We start from the raw sequence: 19,043 nt of genomic DNA, 5'->3' as shown, positions 1-19,043 counted from the left end.
TAAACAGTTAACTGAAGAATATATTTTGAAGTCAGATTTTTCTACATTACTGAATATAAAAAATTTAAATTTATATTACATAATATGCAAGATATATTTAAATTTTCATGTTTTCAGTAAATTTTATTTTCTTCAAAATCTTTGAAAATAATGACTTTGTCATAAAACTAACGCGACCAATTAATTATTGTGACATACGAGCGTAAGGGTCGGAATCGTACGACGAGATGTTTTATTCGAATCGAGCGTCCGATCGATCGCTGCCACAACTTTCTACGACGCGACGGCCGCAAATGGCGGAATGCGCCTGCAGCGTTGTACCGAGGTTGTCCACCTACTTTCGATCTAAAGCACGTCGCGCGTGAATTCGGCAACTTCTGTGTACCTGTATGCGGAGTAAATTTCGGTCATCGAACACCCGGGGAAGGGCGGAGATATCGATGGCTCCTGCGGGGTTCCACTCTCAACAAGCCGATCTCGAGAAGGCGCTTCTCAAGAAGGACTTTCTTTTTCGCACGAGGTCCGCGACCTGAATCCGCCCGATGAATCTCTTCTTTTTTTTTTTCTTATATCTCCATCTCGCTTTTTTTACCGAGCTGGATCAAACGCGATGCATCGCCACTTTATTTCTGCGTGATTAATTAAATTTAGAACAAGCTCGATATCTCCTCCTCGTCAACGAATTTTTGATCGATGAGTAGCGGTAACTTTGATTGCAGTGATCCAAGATTGAAATACGTAATTTAGAAAGTGATCGTATTCTTTTTGAAAAATCATATATTTAAAAAAAAAAATCTTAAAATATTCCTCATAAAAACAATATTCACTTTATATATTTTATCATAAATTATTCTTAGCTTCTCCTACAAAGTATAATTTTAACGCATACGAAATGCAATAATAATGAGTTAGCCTTACATATACATGCAGATTAAATAAAATTAATGGAAGGAAAAAAATGTTTCAAGGGACACTAAAAACCCGTATTTTCGTTCCTCCTATTTACATCGCGGCATCGCAGGAGAAGAGAGAGAGAGAGAGAGAGAGAGAAAGAGAAAGAGAAAGAGAAAGAGAAAGCATAGGATACCGTGAGATTACAGGCGAATTACGTTAACGGGCGGAAAGGTACTTTTTCATATATCCTCGATCGTTTGCATGCATTAAACGCGCGACATAAATGCGCCCGGCGGGCGGCCGGAAGGATCGACGTTACCGGAGGCAGCACCTACGGCGGACATAGTCACGACGTCGTCCTGGCTCGTGACACGTAAAAGGGGCAATTACTAGAGCCCAGAATGCGTGGACACACATTTCGCATGCAAACATATGCCGCTGCCATGCAGTAATTAAACGATCCTGAGGAGTGTTTCGAAGGCGCGCGCGCGCGCGCGCGAGCATCGGCCGTTGTCGTTTGCGTTACGAGTCGTAGAACACAATGACAAAGTTGCGCTTAAGTGATTAGTCGCAGGTACGCGACGATCCTTTGCGCGATCGCGCATTTCGGACACGTAACGCACGTGTTCATGGAAGAATCGACGCGACGAGAATTCGACGGACGTGAGCAGCATCGAAAAATCGGGCTGCTCAAATTAAAAATGCGAGACGAGGCGATAAAGCAAGATCCTGAAGTATTCTAATTTTAAACCCAAATGAGTATAAAGAAAGAGAGAATAGAAATTGAGGAAATTTCAAAACAGTAGATTTGGAAGATAGATTGGCTCCGGTGTTTCTTTAAATCTCGGCTTCTTTCGAAATTTTGCATCAACTACCTCGCATTTTCTTTCCTTTCTTTCTTCCAGAGTTTTGAACATTCTTTTTAGCACCCCTCGATTTTCATTTTGAAAGATACTTCGAGGGCCCATAATTATCGGATGCCTTTTGCGCCTATTTGGCCGGTGCACTCTGTAATCTCGTACGTATTACGCCGGCACACGATGATCGCGATCGTGAACGTGCGTATACAGCACCTGCGCATCTTATCGCTAACAGATGGTCTAACGTTACGATTCCTGATTAATTAAAGCTCCCAAGAAGTCGGCGGCGAGCATCCGCGCGATGTGCGCTCTTTAATGAGCTAAAGTAAGTACTGCTCGATATAGTAGGTACTGATTCACAGTAGCTATGACCACGTGCGATATATTACTCTCGCGCGTCTATAGTCTGCTTAATAATTCGTCCTCTCTCTCTCTCTCTCTCTCACTCTATATTCTTCCCTCTGTCTCTCTCTTCTTTTTCTTTTTTCCTTTTTCCTTCTTTCTCTCACATTGCTTGCAGCGTCTTTCGTCTCTTTATTTCACCCCACATTTTCTTTCTCGCTTTACTCTGCGCACAGCTTCGGCCTTCTTCCATCGTTCCTCTTTCCGACAAGAAAATCGAGTGAGAAAAAGAGAGAGAGAGAGAGAGAGAGAGAGAGAGAGAGAGAGAGAGAGAGAGAGAAGAGAAGGAACGGCATCCGAAGGATCTCAGCGTCAATTAAGCAAGAATTGCGAGACAGGCCTAGACGTATACCTACTCGCACAATCTGCATTTATCTCGGCAAGAGCTACAAGAACCGTTTGCTATCTACCGTGCCGTGGCACGTACGGCAGGCAGTACGAAAAGTCAGTTGGTAAGTTAGCCCCGTTCATCTCATGTTTCTCGCGCCCGATCTCCGTCTCCTTGCGCGTTCCGACAGGAGTCACGGAAGAGCGAGCGGACGCTCGAAACTGGTTAATGCTCGCGGCGCGGAAAATTAGTCTCGCGGTACGTCGAAAGTGCAACGTTTCGTTAGGAAATACGTTGATTTCCTCGTGATTGCGCGATTAACATTTTAAGCTGTGACAGCGCATTGCGATGCCGCAACGCACAGATTTCTGCATCGTGTTGTTAATGTTGGAAAAAACGATGAAGACAATTTTACATTTTGTTACGAACGAGAAGTTGAGTTGGGAAAATAAATACACCCACACACACACACACACACACACATCGAAAATATTATATACATATATTTGAAGAGAATTTAAATTTATGTCACTAATGAAATTAAGAGAGCATACAATTGTATATTTTTTCTTATTGACAAAAAAAGAATAATTTGTGCGTGCATAGATATAGAAATATTTTTTTTTGTAAATCTGAATCCGTCTACTTGTTGGTGTCGATGGGCATTTCTCTTTCATTTGCCACGCCGTAAAAAAATCGTTCAGCCAAATATTCCGCATACAGGAGTTCCTTTGCGAATCTTCCCAAAACACTTACATTGGTATTTTGCATAATTTCTGCAATCGCCGGGAAACATCCTTAGGGATGGTTGGTTATACCGGTTTCGACGCTCGGTCGAGGGGGTGCGCGCATCAGGGGTCAGGGGTCAGAGCCGAGTCGAAAGTCGACTCGCCGCGATGTGGCGCGAGGCAACGAGGTTTTCACCCGCGCCCCATTGTTCGATCATTATTACCGCGATCAAGCCGCGGATCTAGCCGTGCGGCATCGGGGGACGCTGCCCGCTGATATATGGGATAGATCGGGGGTGAGATAATATCTCTGCGCGCAGGTTGTGCAGGTTGTACAGGTTGTGCAGGTTGCGCGCCGCCGAGGCCTCGTCGTGGTAGAATTGGTAGAATTTCCACGCGGCCGCGCGTAGGATGCTCTTCGTAACGTTATTACTTTCGTGCAAAATGTGAAAGTTGGAATACACGCCATTGTGTGCGGGGGCCCGGTGGATTCAGATAGGCGGGGGGTCCTCGTGGGTACAACACATGTATGCCTTTGTTTCCCACAGTACGCGAATATCGTGATTTTTCGCCTCCTTCGAAGATAAGCGGTGTATGTTTCACCATCGGACCAGCTTGTTAAATCAATACTAGTCTGTACGTACGAAACGCACGCGAGAGCTACTTTACGCGGAATTGTGTAAACAATATCGTGAGTTTTCGCGTTACATCCAGGTAAAGAAATGATCTTGAATTCTTCGCGCAAGGATCAAGCGAGCAACATTGCAATATTAAGCATCATTTTTCCAGCATCTTTCTCAGATATAATAATATATAATTATGTTTATTTATTATAATACAAACTTTTATGATTATTATATTTTCTGACAATTTCGATAATTTAGATTATTGCTGGCATTCTCTCAATATCTATTATCTAATCAGTCTAGATGCTTAAAAATAATGCATGCATCATGATAGCGCCCGCTGCAAAATCGACAGAACGACACGCGTCCAACATCATGGATTATAGATCCGATAGAACATAGCACATTGTTTAACGATATCTCGACGGCATGTTTGAAATATTTAGACCGGCTTTTATTACACACGCACACGCACACGCACACGTACATATCGGGATAAGGTCTCGTTGTTTCGCGCAGCGCAACCGGTACCGGTTGTCCCTCCCGAGCCTGAGGGCGCAACGGTTAAATTCCAGCGGGCGCGTTCTCGCGTGGCGGAATATCTCCCCGCGAGATCCTCGAGCGGAGGAAGAGCCGGCTCCTTAACCGATCGCAGAGGGAGAAAGAGGGAGACCTGCTTGAGTGAGACCTTCCGGGAAATTGGATTGGCATTTTGTTCTTTACGAGCGTCCAGGCGAAGCCGTCGCAGCTCTACAAGGAACTTTCCTGTCGGTAGACGCGATTATACGTCAGGGTGGAATCATTGGCCTCTGCGAATGATGGAGCACGTGGTTATATCACTCTGAGCGAGAAGATTCTATCTAATCTTGTTAAACACTTGCGTTTTTTTTGTTTTTCTTAAAGTCGCGTGTTTAGTTCGCATCAGTTGCATGTCGTAAAAAGATTTTACTTGAACCTTGTTTAATTAAATTATTTCTGGATTATATATATTTAAAAGACAAAGCATACATTACAATTGTATAGAAATATTGTAGGAATAACGGGAAATATGATTATTCTACATATTTTCTATATACAAATGGTTTCCTATAATTTTTTCTTAAGTAATTCGAGTAATTTTATTTACAATACATCTTTTTTTTCAAGATGATTCTATTTAACTCTGAATGCATTCTTTGAAAGGACGCCATTCATATTTAGTTGCACGCTATTTTCAACTAGAAAAAACTGTACTCGAGCATTAAACGTTAGGTACTGTCGGAAGATAAAATGCGCAGTTGTACAAAGTGAAATATTGCTATCACGAGGAAAGACAGACTATAATACAGAGTGAGATATTTTGCTATTGAAAGAAGAGATACGCGCCCTCTCATTTTGTAAATCCAGGAATGTAATAACGACTCTTGGCTTGGTATCATTTCCGATCTAGTGAGAAAGCCTCCGGTCTTTATTCTGCACATTCGAAATTACGATTTAAATGCGGCGAATGATATTTCCGTTACGGAAATGCGAAACGGGTGCGAAACGAGTGCGGAACCAATCTTTAATAATAGCTCTCTTGCGAAAGAGAACTCGCGATGTTTTTGATCTTTCGTCAGTTAACAAAACGCACAGTGTTGCATAAATTGCATATGTATGTACATACATACACGAAATCGGCGAGAAAGGGAAAGAAAGAGAGAGAGAGATCATTGACGTTGTCTATATTCGACCCATTTCATAATAATTTTTTATCAAAAAAAAAAAAAAAAGAAAGAACCTAGCCACCCAACGCAATTCAATCGGATCCAATCGGATTGTCGGCTTACGCAGTCGCTCTTTCATGATTTTTGTACGACGCGTTTGCAGCAGGAAGTGCATGATTTGTGCCGACAATCGCGACACGTGGGCGTATGTATATCGCCCGGGAATAGAGCCCGGGTTCGATTCGAGTTCCTCGAAGATAGCTGGGGCTGTATACAACTGCCTGCCTGCCTGGCTGCCTCTATCCTAGACGAACGAACGAGCGAGGCGAGCTATCGCGAACGAGAGACGGCAGACGGAGAATCGTTCTTCCTATCCTTCCAAGTTCGATGACTCTCGGCGATGATCATCGCGAGGGGGCAAACGTCCTCCTCCCTCCTGTCCTCCCGGTTCTCCGGTTCTCTATGCTTGGGTCCCTTCGCGCTTCGTCGCCCCCTGCGCGCCTTCTCTTCCTCCTCTTCCTCCTTTTCCTTCTGCCGTTGCTCCCTTCTCCCCGTCCTCCTTCGTCTTTCCCCCGCGGGTACCCTACGCTCGAGTTATCATAACCGCCGCCATCCGTCATGCATCACTTGCCACTTTGTGCCCCGGAGAATCCTCTCGCCGCGGCACGACAATCGCGCGCGAAACCGCCGAAGAACCCGATGACGCTGATGATGCTGAGCGAATGGTGAGATATTGCCAGGTGTTATCGCGAAATTTTTTTCTCTCGCGTGATTGCGCTCCGTTAAAATAATCACTAAAGAAAAATTAGCTGGCTCTGTGTTTATACACATATTATTATCTGAAAAATAGTCATTTCATTCAGAATAATTACTGTTATAAAAATTGTATAATTTACACAACATAATAATGTTTCCTTTTCTTTATATATAAAAAAAATACACTTTCATCTATATTTATACATGTCAAATTACAAAGTAAATTACAAAATATGAATTTGATCAAAATTAAAGTGTCTTACCGTCTTTACTGTCATTAATAATGTTGCATTGTTTTCATAAATGGTACAAGCTTTACATGTTGTGAAATAAACATTGTTTTGCATTGATACGCGCAATTAATATCGTATTACGCGTTCATTGTCCTCCTAAGAATAAAATTGCGTATCAACATTAAACGACCGAGCTGCGTGAATTCCAGGATACATCGTCGGAAGTGAAACTGTGAGAAACTCGCTCTGTGTCTTTTTCTCTGATTTGACTACAATATCGATCAATCTACTCCTTGTTGTTTCACTACTACGTCACAGGCGCGGAAGTGAAACGTGTTGAAGCTTTTCCATCTCAGGAAACGCGCAAGTAGTATAATTACGTCTGTGAATATCCAAGCATATCTAAGTTACCATTTACACTTCGTATTCCAGTCAACTAGTTATTTCATCTTACGCAAACTCTGATTTCAATACTTTTTAACAAGCAAAGATATAGTAAGATCTAAATCGTCGCCTTTTGCAGATCTGATATCGATGATGTAAGGAGAATATCATCTGTCGGCGGAACGATCGTGAACGTAATTTTACTCATTCGCATCGCGTATTTTTTGCGAATATTAACTCGCGCGAGCAACGATTCGATCTGCTTTATTTTCAGTTTGATCGCGCGAGATATGAGAGAAAGAGAGACATACCACACACATACACGCGCGGAAAAGCAATTTTTCACGCGCTATCGCTTCCATACCTCTGTTGCATACAAGCTGGATTAATAAAAGCCGCCTTACTCATTTACCTTAACGACGTAGTGTCCCATGACTTTTCTCAGACGCTTTTCGCGCTCTCTTACTCATTCCCGGATTAGCGGTACTACCGGTACTACAATCGACACGGATGGGTCGCGTGTACAGGTTGGGCACCTGCTCCTGTACCGGTGGTGAATGGAAGAACTTACTTTAGAAAGACGCGTCCCGAACCGTCTCTTCCTCTGTTTCTCTGTCTCTCTTTCTCTCTCTCTCTCTCTCTCTCTCTCTCTCTCTCTCTCTCTCTCTCTCTCTCCTTTTCTCTCCGCATCCCGACACGACTAACACAAGAGGTTAAACCACGTCTAACTGTAAGATAACCGGCCTGCCCAGATCGTTCGGCCAACTCGCGTGCGTTTACCCTCCTCTTGTTCCATCCCTCTGTTCCCCTCGGAGTCTCGTTGCACTCTTCTCGTTCATCAATGGCCTCGCGGATCACCGTCCTTCGTCTGGCGCGAGATATTAGAAAGTTATTGAGCAACGGTGTTTTCTTTTTCTTTTTTTTTTTTCTTTTTTTTTTTTTTTTTTTTTTTATGAACGTGATTCGAAAATGTGGCGCGTCATGTAAATGGAAAATTGATAGATTTTTTTATATGACACTTACATTTGCTTATCTGCTTAGCCGCCAAAAACGACAAAATAAGTGAAACATTTTCGTACAATCTGTATTTATCGTTAATGAGAGACCATCATGGATAAAGTTGATCCATAAAATATTCTTACGAAAAAAAAATATTAATTAGATATGTCAGACGTTAATGCGGACGCATTTTTTTACACAGAAGCGGTCTTATCTAATTGTAAGAGAATTTAAGGCGGGTTGTGCAACGTATTTGCAAATTGATCACACTTATTAACGTTTAATTAAACTCTTAATCGTAATATGCAAAGCGCCAGGGAATTAATATGCAAAAGCGTCCTTTTTACAGAGGTTTAAGGGAAATTGGAACAGGTTTGCAAAGTGGTCCTCTTAATTGACTATCCGATCATCTAGAGTACTTAAACCTGATACATAACATTGTATAAATATTTGCATCCACTTAGTATATATGTTTATTTTATATATATTTTTCATCTTTCCGTGCATTTGTTTTAATTAAAAATTATCGTTTCTATCTAGTAATTCTTATCACTTGACAATTTTTCAAAATTTTATTTATCACTTAATTAGTGATTGCTATTTATCTCTATCACATATCTGCTAAATAAATAATATTCGTATTTCGTTCAAGAACTATTATCACAGAGCATTAATTTTTTAGAATTTATTTACAAGTTTCTTGCAAATATATATAGCTTCTGTCTAGATAATATCTTACTTGGATGTTACACTTTAGAAATATATATACTGCAACCTGTTCAGCTATTGTTACATAAAAATACTAATTCTTGAACTTATGGTACATTCACAACTTGGTGCATCCAATTAAATGCCGCAATATCTTTCAATGGGATTCAGGCAAACATGTTGGATAATTGGTCTCTCCTTTCTGATCTTCTGCAGATACAAGATGAATGGCGAATTGTGCTGCACTCCATAGAGACGCCAGATCGGCATAGAAATGGGCAGCAGCAGCTCTCATCAATACTCCGCGTCCAATGGACCGTCGCAGGAGATTGGCAGACGCGGGTGGACGCAGTCCTTCCCTCGGGAGCTTGCGAGACATCATCCTCAGCAGCCGGCGGGACACAAGGTCCTGCCGGAGCCGCCCAATCAACGGCTGCGCGCCACCAATAATGGCAGCATCATTCACAACGGGGGAACCATAAGCGGCCGCAGGCCTCCGGCCCTCACGCTTCCGCACGACCTTAATAAGGTAAGGATTCGCGGCGGCTTTTCGAGTCGTGCTGATGACGTGGCGTGCCATGCTGCTCTCGCGTGCGAGAATACGAGTCGCCGCTTAATTCCTTGCACTTGCGTCCGTTGAAATTTTTCTGCAGGAGCATGACTTTATATGTCAATTAATAATTTTCATAGCAGGTAATTAGCGGTAGTAACAGTAGCGCTCGCAGTAATAATAATGATAATAATACCAGTACATTAAAGTCAATTGCGTGAAAAATATTTATTTAATACACATGTATTATACTTTGTAACATATTACATTATATCTAATTCCTCATATACACAACCTTTAATTATCTTGTCCGCCTGACCTAGAGGCTGAATTCATTTCTGTTTAAAATGTATGGTCGTGTTTGTATCTATTTATTCACACTCTGCTTCGAGAGTGGTATATCTATTATTCCATCGAAATGCTCATATGAAAAGATTTGCACGTGAGATGCAGACCGCTGCGATTCGGCGAGTAAAATTCCCGACATGCAATTTTTAAAGTTCTGAATAGAGTTTTAGTTTCTTCTTAAAGAGTTTAAGAGTTCAAACCGTTAATCGACGGAACTCTTTTTATTTTTTTATAAAGAACTTTTTAAGAAGAAGCTAGAACTCTAATCAAAATTTTAAAAATTGCACGTCGGGAATTTTACTCGCCGAATCGCAGCTGTCTGCATCTCATGTGCAAATCTTTTCGTAGGAACATTTCGATGAAATAATAGATATACCAATTAACTTTACACACCCAAAATTCTGAAACGATTGAGAATTGAATGCGCATCTAATATGATCGAATAACCTGAAAAGAGAATGGTTCTGAAAGAGATGGAGAGAATAAAAAGAGATATTATTTTGTCTTATAAAAAGATTTATTGCAGCTTTATCAATCTATATTTTTAATTTATATCTATTGAATTTTTAAAGAACTAATATTATGTACATGTGATATGTAAATTTCATATTTTTCGTACGCTCGAGATATTTATTAGGTTGCTGTGCAAATTGTAGCCGAAAGTACACGAAAAGCATGATGAATTTTCTGCTCCGAATCTTTGGTGTGAAAGTCCGCACTCCACAAAATCATCGCTGTGTCCGAAAAGTTTTACTTTTTATTCCCACTATAGTGCTTTAAATGAATCTCCTGGTTTTATATCTTAGACCGTCAGTCCTCTTTCTATCTTCGAGGAAGCCTGTTTCCGTCGTCTAGTATTCTCGTGCAAGTAATGCACAGGCAGTCGTTCGGAATTTGTATGTGTCTTCTGCTCGCGGTGCCATGCGCCGCGTAGTAACCCGGTTAAGAATATTCTACAGAATGACTTCTTGCATCGCGAATTTGCGAAATGTATCACGCGACCTTCATCGAACTCTTTGTGCAGACGGTCGCACAAAAACGATGGTTTCTCATCCGCCTGCTTTGTGACGGGGGAGGGGGGGGGCGGAGGGAAGGTCTCTCCTTTACAGAATATTTATTACGCGCATCAGAAGGAAGTCGCGCACACTTTTGTAAAGCAATAATGTTCTAAGAATAAACGCGCGTAACACTTTGCCATGCTACCTTTATGTAATACTTAAGAAAAAAAAATTCTTTTAACTCATTGTTGATATAATCAAAGCTCTTTAATGAACTTTTATTACGAATGACGGATATATAAATATCACGTCCACAATTTTCTCTCACTCGACTGCCGGCTAAGCAAATATATTTAAATAAAAATGAAGTGAAAAATGGAGAATTCAAATTAAGAGTTTTAAAGTTAAGCTTTTGTTCTCTCTCTCTCTCGCTTTCCAGCCAGGAATATTCCGCAGTCGCAGTACCTCAGCGTCGAACATCGGTGCCTCGCGCGGACGTAAGCTCGATCATCGTTGCTGCCACTATCGGAGCGAGTTAGGCTGCTGCATGGAAAACGAAATGCAGGAACTCAAGAGGTTTGGCAGCGAGCCCGATCTGCGATACTCGCCGATGGGGCAGGAGGCGGCGCGTTGCAACGGGAAGCAGCAGCATCAGCACGCGATGGAGCACCGGCATTGCGGAAACGGGCATTATCCCGAGCGGGATTGCAGAGAACGAGAGAGCCGGTACAGGAACAAGAAGAAATACAAGGCACCGGCGCCGCCGTCGAACGGCGTCATCGACAGGTCGTCCCCTGATGCGTATAGGTAGAGGAATGTTAACGCGTTGTCGATCATTTTTTTTTCTCCAATAACTTTATTATTATTCGATAACGTTAATTTAAAATCTGATATCTTAAAACGCTTTGAGAATTAATAATCTTAATATAAATAAACATCTTGAATGATATCTCGAATTCTTTTCGAAATAATTTTTTTAACTTTACCGAGAAAAATGATACTTTTTTCTATATTATAATTTTTTTAAATGATTTTTCTAGCAAGTTTAATATTACATCACATATAGTATCACATTTCGAAATATAGGGATCTTGCCTACAGATATACGGACTCTGGTCAGGGTGGTTGTCGCGGTGAGGAGGAAGTACAGCCACCGCCGAGGCGGTCGCGCCTCTTCAAAACGCGAGCGGAAACGAAGAGGGCACAAGTCAACTGGCTGTCCTCATCCTCATCGTCGCAAACTCACGCCGTCGGGGAACGTTCTGAGAACAGTGGCAGCGGTGGTGGATTGGAGAACGAGAGACAGTGGCGGGGCGAGGATGGCCGTGCTGCCAACAAGGAGAACAGGCTTGCCTGGCGCGATCTTCATCAGGATCGCTGGTGCCGGGATGAACAGAGGCGTTTGCGGATCTTTGATGGCAAGAACACGCTGCAAAGAAGCATGAGTAGTCCAGAGTTCCAGGCAGAGTTAATGCAGGTAGCCAGGAAGGTACGCAACAAGCTCCACTGTAGCGGCAGGTCCTCGTCGGTAGCAGAATCCGCAAGTCTGATAGAACGCAACAGCGACATCGGTCGAGGTTTTAAAGAGTCGAAAGTCGAAGAAACGAAGAGGCCGGAAAAACGATCAGCGAAGAACGAGGAAAGTTCCCGTGATGAATGCGCGATCGAGGACAGAATCGTCGAAGAGAGGCGGCTGATCGACCGCTGTAATCGATCCGAAAACAAGCTTAACACGTACGAAGAACGTAAAGGAAACGCCCGCGATCTCGGAAGAACCAATAATTATTTGGAGGAGAGGCAAACGGAAGCTGTATCGGGTGGAAAAAGACGACTCGTGGAGAAATTGGCGACATTTGACGAATCCTCTGCGGTGCAGCCAAAAGATCCTCCTCGGAAAAATCCGAAAGATCGTCTGGACGCAGTGAAACATTCTTCGGCGGAGAGGTTCTCGTTAGAGAAACAACGAAGAGATTTACTCGAGGATTATCAACGGGCAAAGAGCGTGGTTAAGAACCGGAAGTATGAGAACACGGCGGAGCCAGCGAGAACCAGATCGGAGAGTCCGGTGAGACCCTACGTCAGGACGACGGATCCTCGCGGGCAGGGTTCCGGGAGGGAGAGCACGCCTGAGCGAACGAGCGAGGCCAAAGAGAAAGGAAAGGAGAGAGATTCCGATCGTAGATGGCGGAAGAGCGACGCTAGGAATACTGATGGCGCACCGGATGAGAAGAGATGGCCCTGCGAACCTGTTCCCGCGACGGTAGAGAAGAAGGACGCGAAATCCAAAGAGAAGCTCGTGAGAAAACCAGAAGTCAAGCAAGTCGTGCGCGAGAAAAATTGGCACGTGTAAGTTGCTCTTGCATCTTAGATCAATTTATCTTTCTAGCTAGTCGCAGATGCGCACGTACCCGTAGCCGTTCAAGTCATTCTAATTATTTCTCTTATCAATGAATGTCTCGTGCAGGCGCGTGATACGAATAAGTGAGCAATTAATTTTCTGATGGCAACGATAACCGATAACTAATTGGTGCTGTTGTTTATAATTATCACGGAGAATCTGAAATATCGTTTTCGATCATTTCTCTAGACTATCGGCCCCGGAGAAATCCGCACCAAAGACTTTCTACTTCGGCATGGACGAAGCATTGTCGAATGAGTCGCGGAATTGCGTGGACCAGCACATGGAGCAGATACAGTCGAGATTGCAAGGTAAAGAGGGCAATGGATCAATCGAATGCCACGATTATACTGATGATGTGAGTAATATTATTTTAATTCAAAAAAATTAAAAAAATTAGTATAAAATGAAAAAGATTGGTTGTGAAACTTTGGATAAAAGAATGTATTATTTTTGAGAAAATTAATTAATTAATTAATTTATTATTTAATTTATTATTTATTATTTAATTTTTTATTATTTAATTAATAAATATTTTATAAGTTTAACATTCTGTTTTATTTGTGATAATATCGATAAAAAATTATAAGTTTTAATAATATAATTGATTAATATAATTATTTATTTAAAATAAATAATAAAGAAATTTTTGCTGTATCGAATATTTGTGATTATTAGGGAAAAAGCGGAATGGAAGATATTTCGTTAAAATTACGGCCCACGTTACCTAAGAAACAGTTGGAAATTCCGCGATTCTCACCATCGGCAGCGTGGAGGTTATTGTCAGCGTTAGAGGCACCAGGACCAAACATGAGTACAGCGAGCGAGGAGGTTCCGGTAAGTAGAATACGAAGAGTATAACAATAACTAGAGAATATCTAATGTAATAATTAGCAAATAATTATCATGTAAATGGAATTGAAGAGAGAGCGTAATAATGTAATAAATTATTCGAGATACTTCTGATTAAAAGCTTACGAAGTGTTTGATGTTAGGTGATGTTTGAGGAGCGCATCGAACGTCTATCGAGGCCGCCTCCGCCACTGATCGCTCTCGGTCCACGAAGTTCGCATGATAAATCGGGCGATTCGGGTATATCCGGAGATGCTGGCGCAGTTAATGACGATTCATTAGATGTCAGCACCAATACTAATAACAACAGATTGAAAACACCGGCAACAAGACCAACGTGGACGCCACAGCAGGATCTGGGCGAAGAATCCAGTAGTGATGCTGGCGTGGATTCGCCTCCGCCAATGCCGACCCCCGTGAAGTTTCCTCCTAGGGCACACGTGTTCTCGTTATCGTTGCCGCGCGACGACAATCGCATGTATCTATACAATCCGGATCTAAAGAGCAAAGAGGGCTCGACCTTCAACTCGCTACAGAAGCTGAAGAGATCGGTATCGGGCGCCCTCGGACTCGGCCCACTGGATCTCGAGAGGAAACGTATTCGCGATGTCCTCGATGACAACTGGCTATTGTCGACAAGCGCGCCGACATCGCTACAACACACGCAGATCACGGACGCGACACGATCTTCACCATCCGGTTGGAAGCCCAACTTCGACGACGAAGACGATGACGAAGATTTGGTGGAAGATTTGGAGGACCGCAACGACTTTCCTATGATTATGAAACCTCCCTCATTCTCCTACTTAGCTTCAGGCGGCCATGTGATGTATTTGCCTGAATCCAACGATTCTCAATATCAATCACAGGGCTTGAATTGTAGGAACAATATAAAGATGGACAATGAAAAGAACTTTAATAACAACATTGGACCAAAGTATCGTAAAAACGGCATGGATGAATTTAAGAAATCTGACAAGGACACGGAGAAGGCGATTAAACAATCCAAAAATTCAGCCATTCTTAAAGACAAATCTTTCTCGAGCGATGGAAAGGTGAACAATAGATTTTCAAAATCATGTGAAAATATCTCCGAAATGAAACAACGGAGCGTTTCGCCCTCCACTCAGCAAAATTTGCAAGATGATAAAGAGGTAGCATCAGATGTTAAATCACCAGTAAAGAACAATTCAAAGGGTCGAAGATTCACGTTTCAGAGCACTGTGCGACAGATCGAAAGGCGTAGATTGGCGGAAAAGCTATCACGGGAGGCGGAAGCAAAGGAAAGACAAAGAAAAGGGGAATTGGAGGCGATGCGTAAAGTGGAAGAAGAGTTTCAACGGAAACGAGCCAGGGAAAAGGCCAACATTAGACAGCAACTTCGCTTGTACAGTATGGACGAGAATATGAGGTAAATACTTGAAGTTAATATTTGCATTAATTTCTGAAATTGTAAACAATTATAAAAGCTTTATGTCTGTTAAATATCAAGAAATCTATGCATTGATTTTTTCGACTTCTTTCACATATATCTTTTATAAATATATATATATATATATATATTTTTTTTTTCTTGATAGATACCTACCGTTTGTATTGGAAATAGATATAATTCTTTTATATATATATATATATATATATAACGATTTTCTTTGTTGGTTTTAGTTTTTAAAATTGTGTTGAACTGTTTGCTCTTGTTTAAACAATGTGTTCGAATTATAAGTAGCTTGCCCGTCGTGTGGGATAGCTCGCAATTATCTCGCGCGGAGCCGGACGGCGCGCCGTCGTCGTCCGCCTCGTCGCCTACATCAGTTCCACCGGCAAAGTTGGCGACCATGCGGAAGAGTAGTGTCAGCAGTGATGAGTATCTGCGTAAGAGAGCACCCAGCGCGGATTCCAGGCAGCAACAACAGCATCAGCAACAGCAACCGAGAGAGTACAAGGATTACCGACCAAAGTATTATGACTGGACGCCCACTGATTCATCGTCGCACCTGGAATACAAACAGACAACGGTACATCCCAAGGTAGTCTGTGACATACCCAAGAGCGCAGCTGTCTTCGTGGATGCGCACACGACAACTGGTAAAACCGCGAATCTCAGCTCTACGCCCAGGTCCGACAATTATAGGTAAATATAACAACGAAGTTTGTGGTTTTTTTTATAAGGACATTAATCTTTTTGAGATAATATTTTCGAGTCACAGAATTAAAGTTAAATTTTTGTAACACATTTTTTTAGAGTAAGTTTTTCACAGAAGAGCTGAAATATTTTTAAGTTTAAGAAATAAAACAATTTTTTTACTAAACAAAATATAACATAATATAAATATAAAAGTCTGTTCGTTAAAATAATTTATTTCTCATTTCTATTTGTATTTATTTTTTTACATACGTGATATCATGCGATGTTCGATCACAAAAGGAAACTAGAAGCGAACATAATGTTTCAATACATAGGCTAAAGGGTTAAGAAGGGTAAAGGTCTTCCGCACTATGCAATACGTATATATGAGAAGAGTCCATCATTCCAAAGAGGCTCTATGAATTCACTTTCACTCACGTGCTCGCGGCCATGTCAGACCGCTGCCCGTACACAACAGTCCGCGATTGCGAGACGAAACCGCTAATGGCGAATAATTCTCTAACGTGTTACCTAACAGGAAAGATTTTGCTCATGGGGCCGTGGCAGCGAGATCTTCCTTAGCGAGCAGCGACAGCGAACTATCGCAACCAAACACAAGACCGCATTCCAGACAAACCGGTGGCAAGAGTAAACCACTTCGGTCTAGGTATGTTCGATACAATCTGGTCCCTTTGACTTCCGCTTGAGATAACGATTCTCCTGAGAATGTTTCCCTAAATAATAGTATTATTGTTTATGATTTATGAACTTGTTATACTGAAGTGAGCATAAGCAATACAATTCTCTCTTTCCTACGTATTAAATAAAAATCAAATGTATAATCTCTCACAAAAATGAAAACGTTTTTTTCTTATAATTGTTCTCAAAATGTTTCTATTTCAAAAGTAAAAAATGTTAAAATTATTTAGTTTAAAAATTCCATTTAGTCACTTTGTTTTGTTACATACAAAAGACTTTTGTTTATTATTTTTCCCTTGAAAACCTAGAAAATTATATATTATATAATCTTGTAAATTTACTTTTGCATCTTTTTTTACCTAGAGTCTTTAAATTTATTTTCGCTGTACACTTGCTTCAGTATACATAGAATTCATACGGTAAACCAGTTTGTTACCTCGATATTACAGTCGATATTCATTTCGAGAGCTTCTTCAATAAACTTGTCTTCGTTGCAAATTAATAAATATGAGTATTGATGTTCGCTATAGAAACGTAGTAATTAAATCTACTAATCGCACTCGTAGATAAGAACCCGCGCGTACCGTGCGATTACTAATTCTTGGCTTTTTGATTTTTTATCCTGCACAGGTTTTAAGGTGGGCGTAAAGTAAGTAGTCTTAACACCTCTAGTCATTTAACAACGCTTCATTAAACCAAGCGAAGCAAATACGGTCGCGCTTCTAACTACGTATTGGGTGAGCATATAGGTGGCGAGCATCGTGCGAATAAATCAACGCATCTCACAATAATCGAACGCGTTGCGTTACGTCTAAAAAAAAAAGATCGTCACGATATTGCGTCTTGGTTTATCTTCCGATGCGTTGAACGCCGGCGAACGTCCTCCACTCTTGGGCCGCGTGCATCTATATAAGGACTATGCTAATATTTTACTAGATCCACTCGCGAAGAATAGGTGTTTGCCTTGGCGTTCAGCGCGTTGACAAATACAGCAGAGGCGTCACGTATGTTCAACGATCGTAAAATATTGATTCTTTACAGGCGAAAGTGGTTTTCTTTCGAAAAACATAATGTTGACTCCATTAAAATATTAATTTATAATAATAGAAACTGAGATTTGTTTCATTATCAATGATTTTTTTTTTTTTTTTAATGGTAGAGAATTTTATAAAAATATTTTTTGAGTTTATATAAGAGAGATTTACAAGAGAATATACACACATGTATAGATATATGATACTCTTTAAATAGTTTATATAGCAAAATTATTTTTTAATTCATTTATTTTATATTACTTTATTTACTGCAACATGCAATGATGAAATTTGTTGCGAATCGTGGCGTTCTCTGCTGATTCCAAAGTAGGAAATATGAAGAGATGTTGAAACGGAGCGAAAAGAGTAAGAAACGGTTAACTAGGTCGGCTAGCCCAGCACGCAGCGATGAAGCCGTCAGCTCGGAGGACGAGAGCCCGGTGCAGCCGATCAAACAAGAGCGAAACCTTATGAACGATTTCATATTGAACGGAGTGCAGCCCTTCGTCAGGGAGAAGAGTTATCGACCTATTTCTTTCAATCCCCAACCATCTCCGCCTATTGCAAGTTAGAAGACTTTTTCAGATCTTGAAATTTACTTAAATTCAAATTGTAACAAAATTGTACAAAAAAAGGTGTAATTTTTATTATTCCTATACCTTTTTGTATGAAAAATATCGAATTTAGAAGGTTTTTTTTGTACTTTTCTACACTCGATATGATTATCTCAACCAAAATTACCGCAAGATCGCTATATAAAAATGATATATTTCGTGTATATCAATCTATTCAATCTTAAGCTATAATAAATTTTATGAAACTTTATAAATTGAAATTTTATAATTAACAATTATAATTAAGAAGATTTTATAATTAAAATTTACAGAGAAATAGATTTTTAAAGCGATTTAGAGAATATTTTCTGAGAGAATATTTTTCTTCTCTCTATACTCTGCGAATGTATATAACAATCGTTGTAATAATGCAATCGTGGTAATCATTCTTCACGCAGCATTATGTGCGCGTAAAAAACTAATGTCAAGTAATATTTTATATATATGATGTGTAATAAGTAACACGATCTAACTCCTAACCAAATGTGTTCCATACAACTCTTGGTACGTCCACTTACTATTTATGTGTCGTAATTATTAACAAAGCAAAAGCTGAATCAAAGATCATAATCTTACATCGCGCGCGAAATCGTTTTATATTCAGTTATAAAACTGCGTCGTGAAAAATACCAATAATACCGGGTACTTATTACTTAAACAGGTTTAGGGCAATATTTTGTAATTATGTACAGGTAACAATTGCAGGCAACTGCAAATATTTGCTCATGTAATGTAATAAAAGAATAATGTTGTTATTAAGGTTGGCGAATTTTTTTTTTCATCCTTTTCCCACATTTTTTTCAACAGATCGAAGTTGTTGAA

General features: G+C 40.7%; 1 protein-coding gene across 5 annotated transcripts in view; it reads left to right on the top strand.

Annotated features, from left to right (window-relative positions):
• The window catches only part of LOC140669403 (uncharacterized), a 68,882-nt gene extending 49,902 nt beyond the window's left edge, over nt 1–18,980 (top strand). The window contains exons 2-10 of one of the 5 annotated variants that reach the window (XM_072899213.1): nt 8,820–9,132; nt 10,939–11,285; nt 11,601–12,845; nt 13,087–13,255; nt 13,576–13,734; nt 13,893–15,160; nt 15,473–15,880; nt 16,413–16,541; nt 17,993–18,980. In XM_072899213.1, the coding sequence (XP_072755314.1) occupies nt 8,878–9,132; nt 10,939–11,285; nt 11,601–12,845; nt 13,087–13,255; nt 13,576–13,734; nt 13,893–15,160; nt 15,473–15,880; nt 16,413–16,541; nt 17,993–18,179 (4,167 nt within the window). In that variant the 5' untranslated portion in view covers nt 8,820–8,877 and the 3' untranslated portion in view covers nt 18,180–18,980. Of the gene's footprint in view, nt 1–8,819; nt 9,133–10,938; nt 11,307–11,600; nt 12,846–13,086; nt 13,256–13,575; nt 13,735–13,892; nt 15,161–15,472; nt 15,881–16,412; nt 16,542–17,203 lie in introns of all 5 variants that reach the window. The other 4 variants (XM_072899214.1, XM_072899212.1, XM_072899211.1 and 1 more) reach the window with 4 other exon arrangements.
• Nucleotides 18,981–19,043: the final 63 nt, after the last annotated feature.

This window comes from Anoplolepis gracilipes, chromosome 9 (genome assembly GCF_047496725.1).
Source record: "Anoplolepis gracilipes chromosome 9, ASM4749672v1, whole genome shotgun sequence".
Classification (NCBI taxonomy): Eukaryota; Metazoa; Arthropoda; class Insecta; order Hymenoptera; family Formicidae; genus Anoplolepis; species Anoplolepis gracilipes.
The sequence above is the reverse complement of the archived record's forward strand: the minus strand, read 5'-3'. Positions and strand labels throughout refer to the sequence as shown.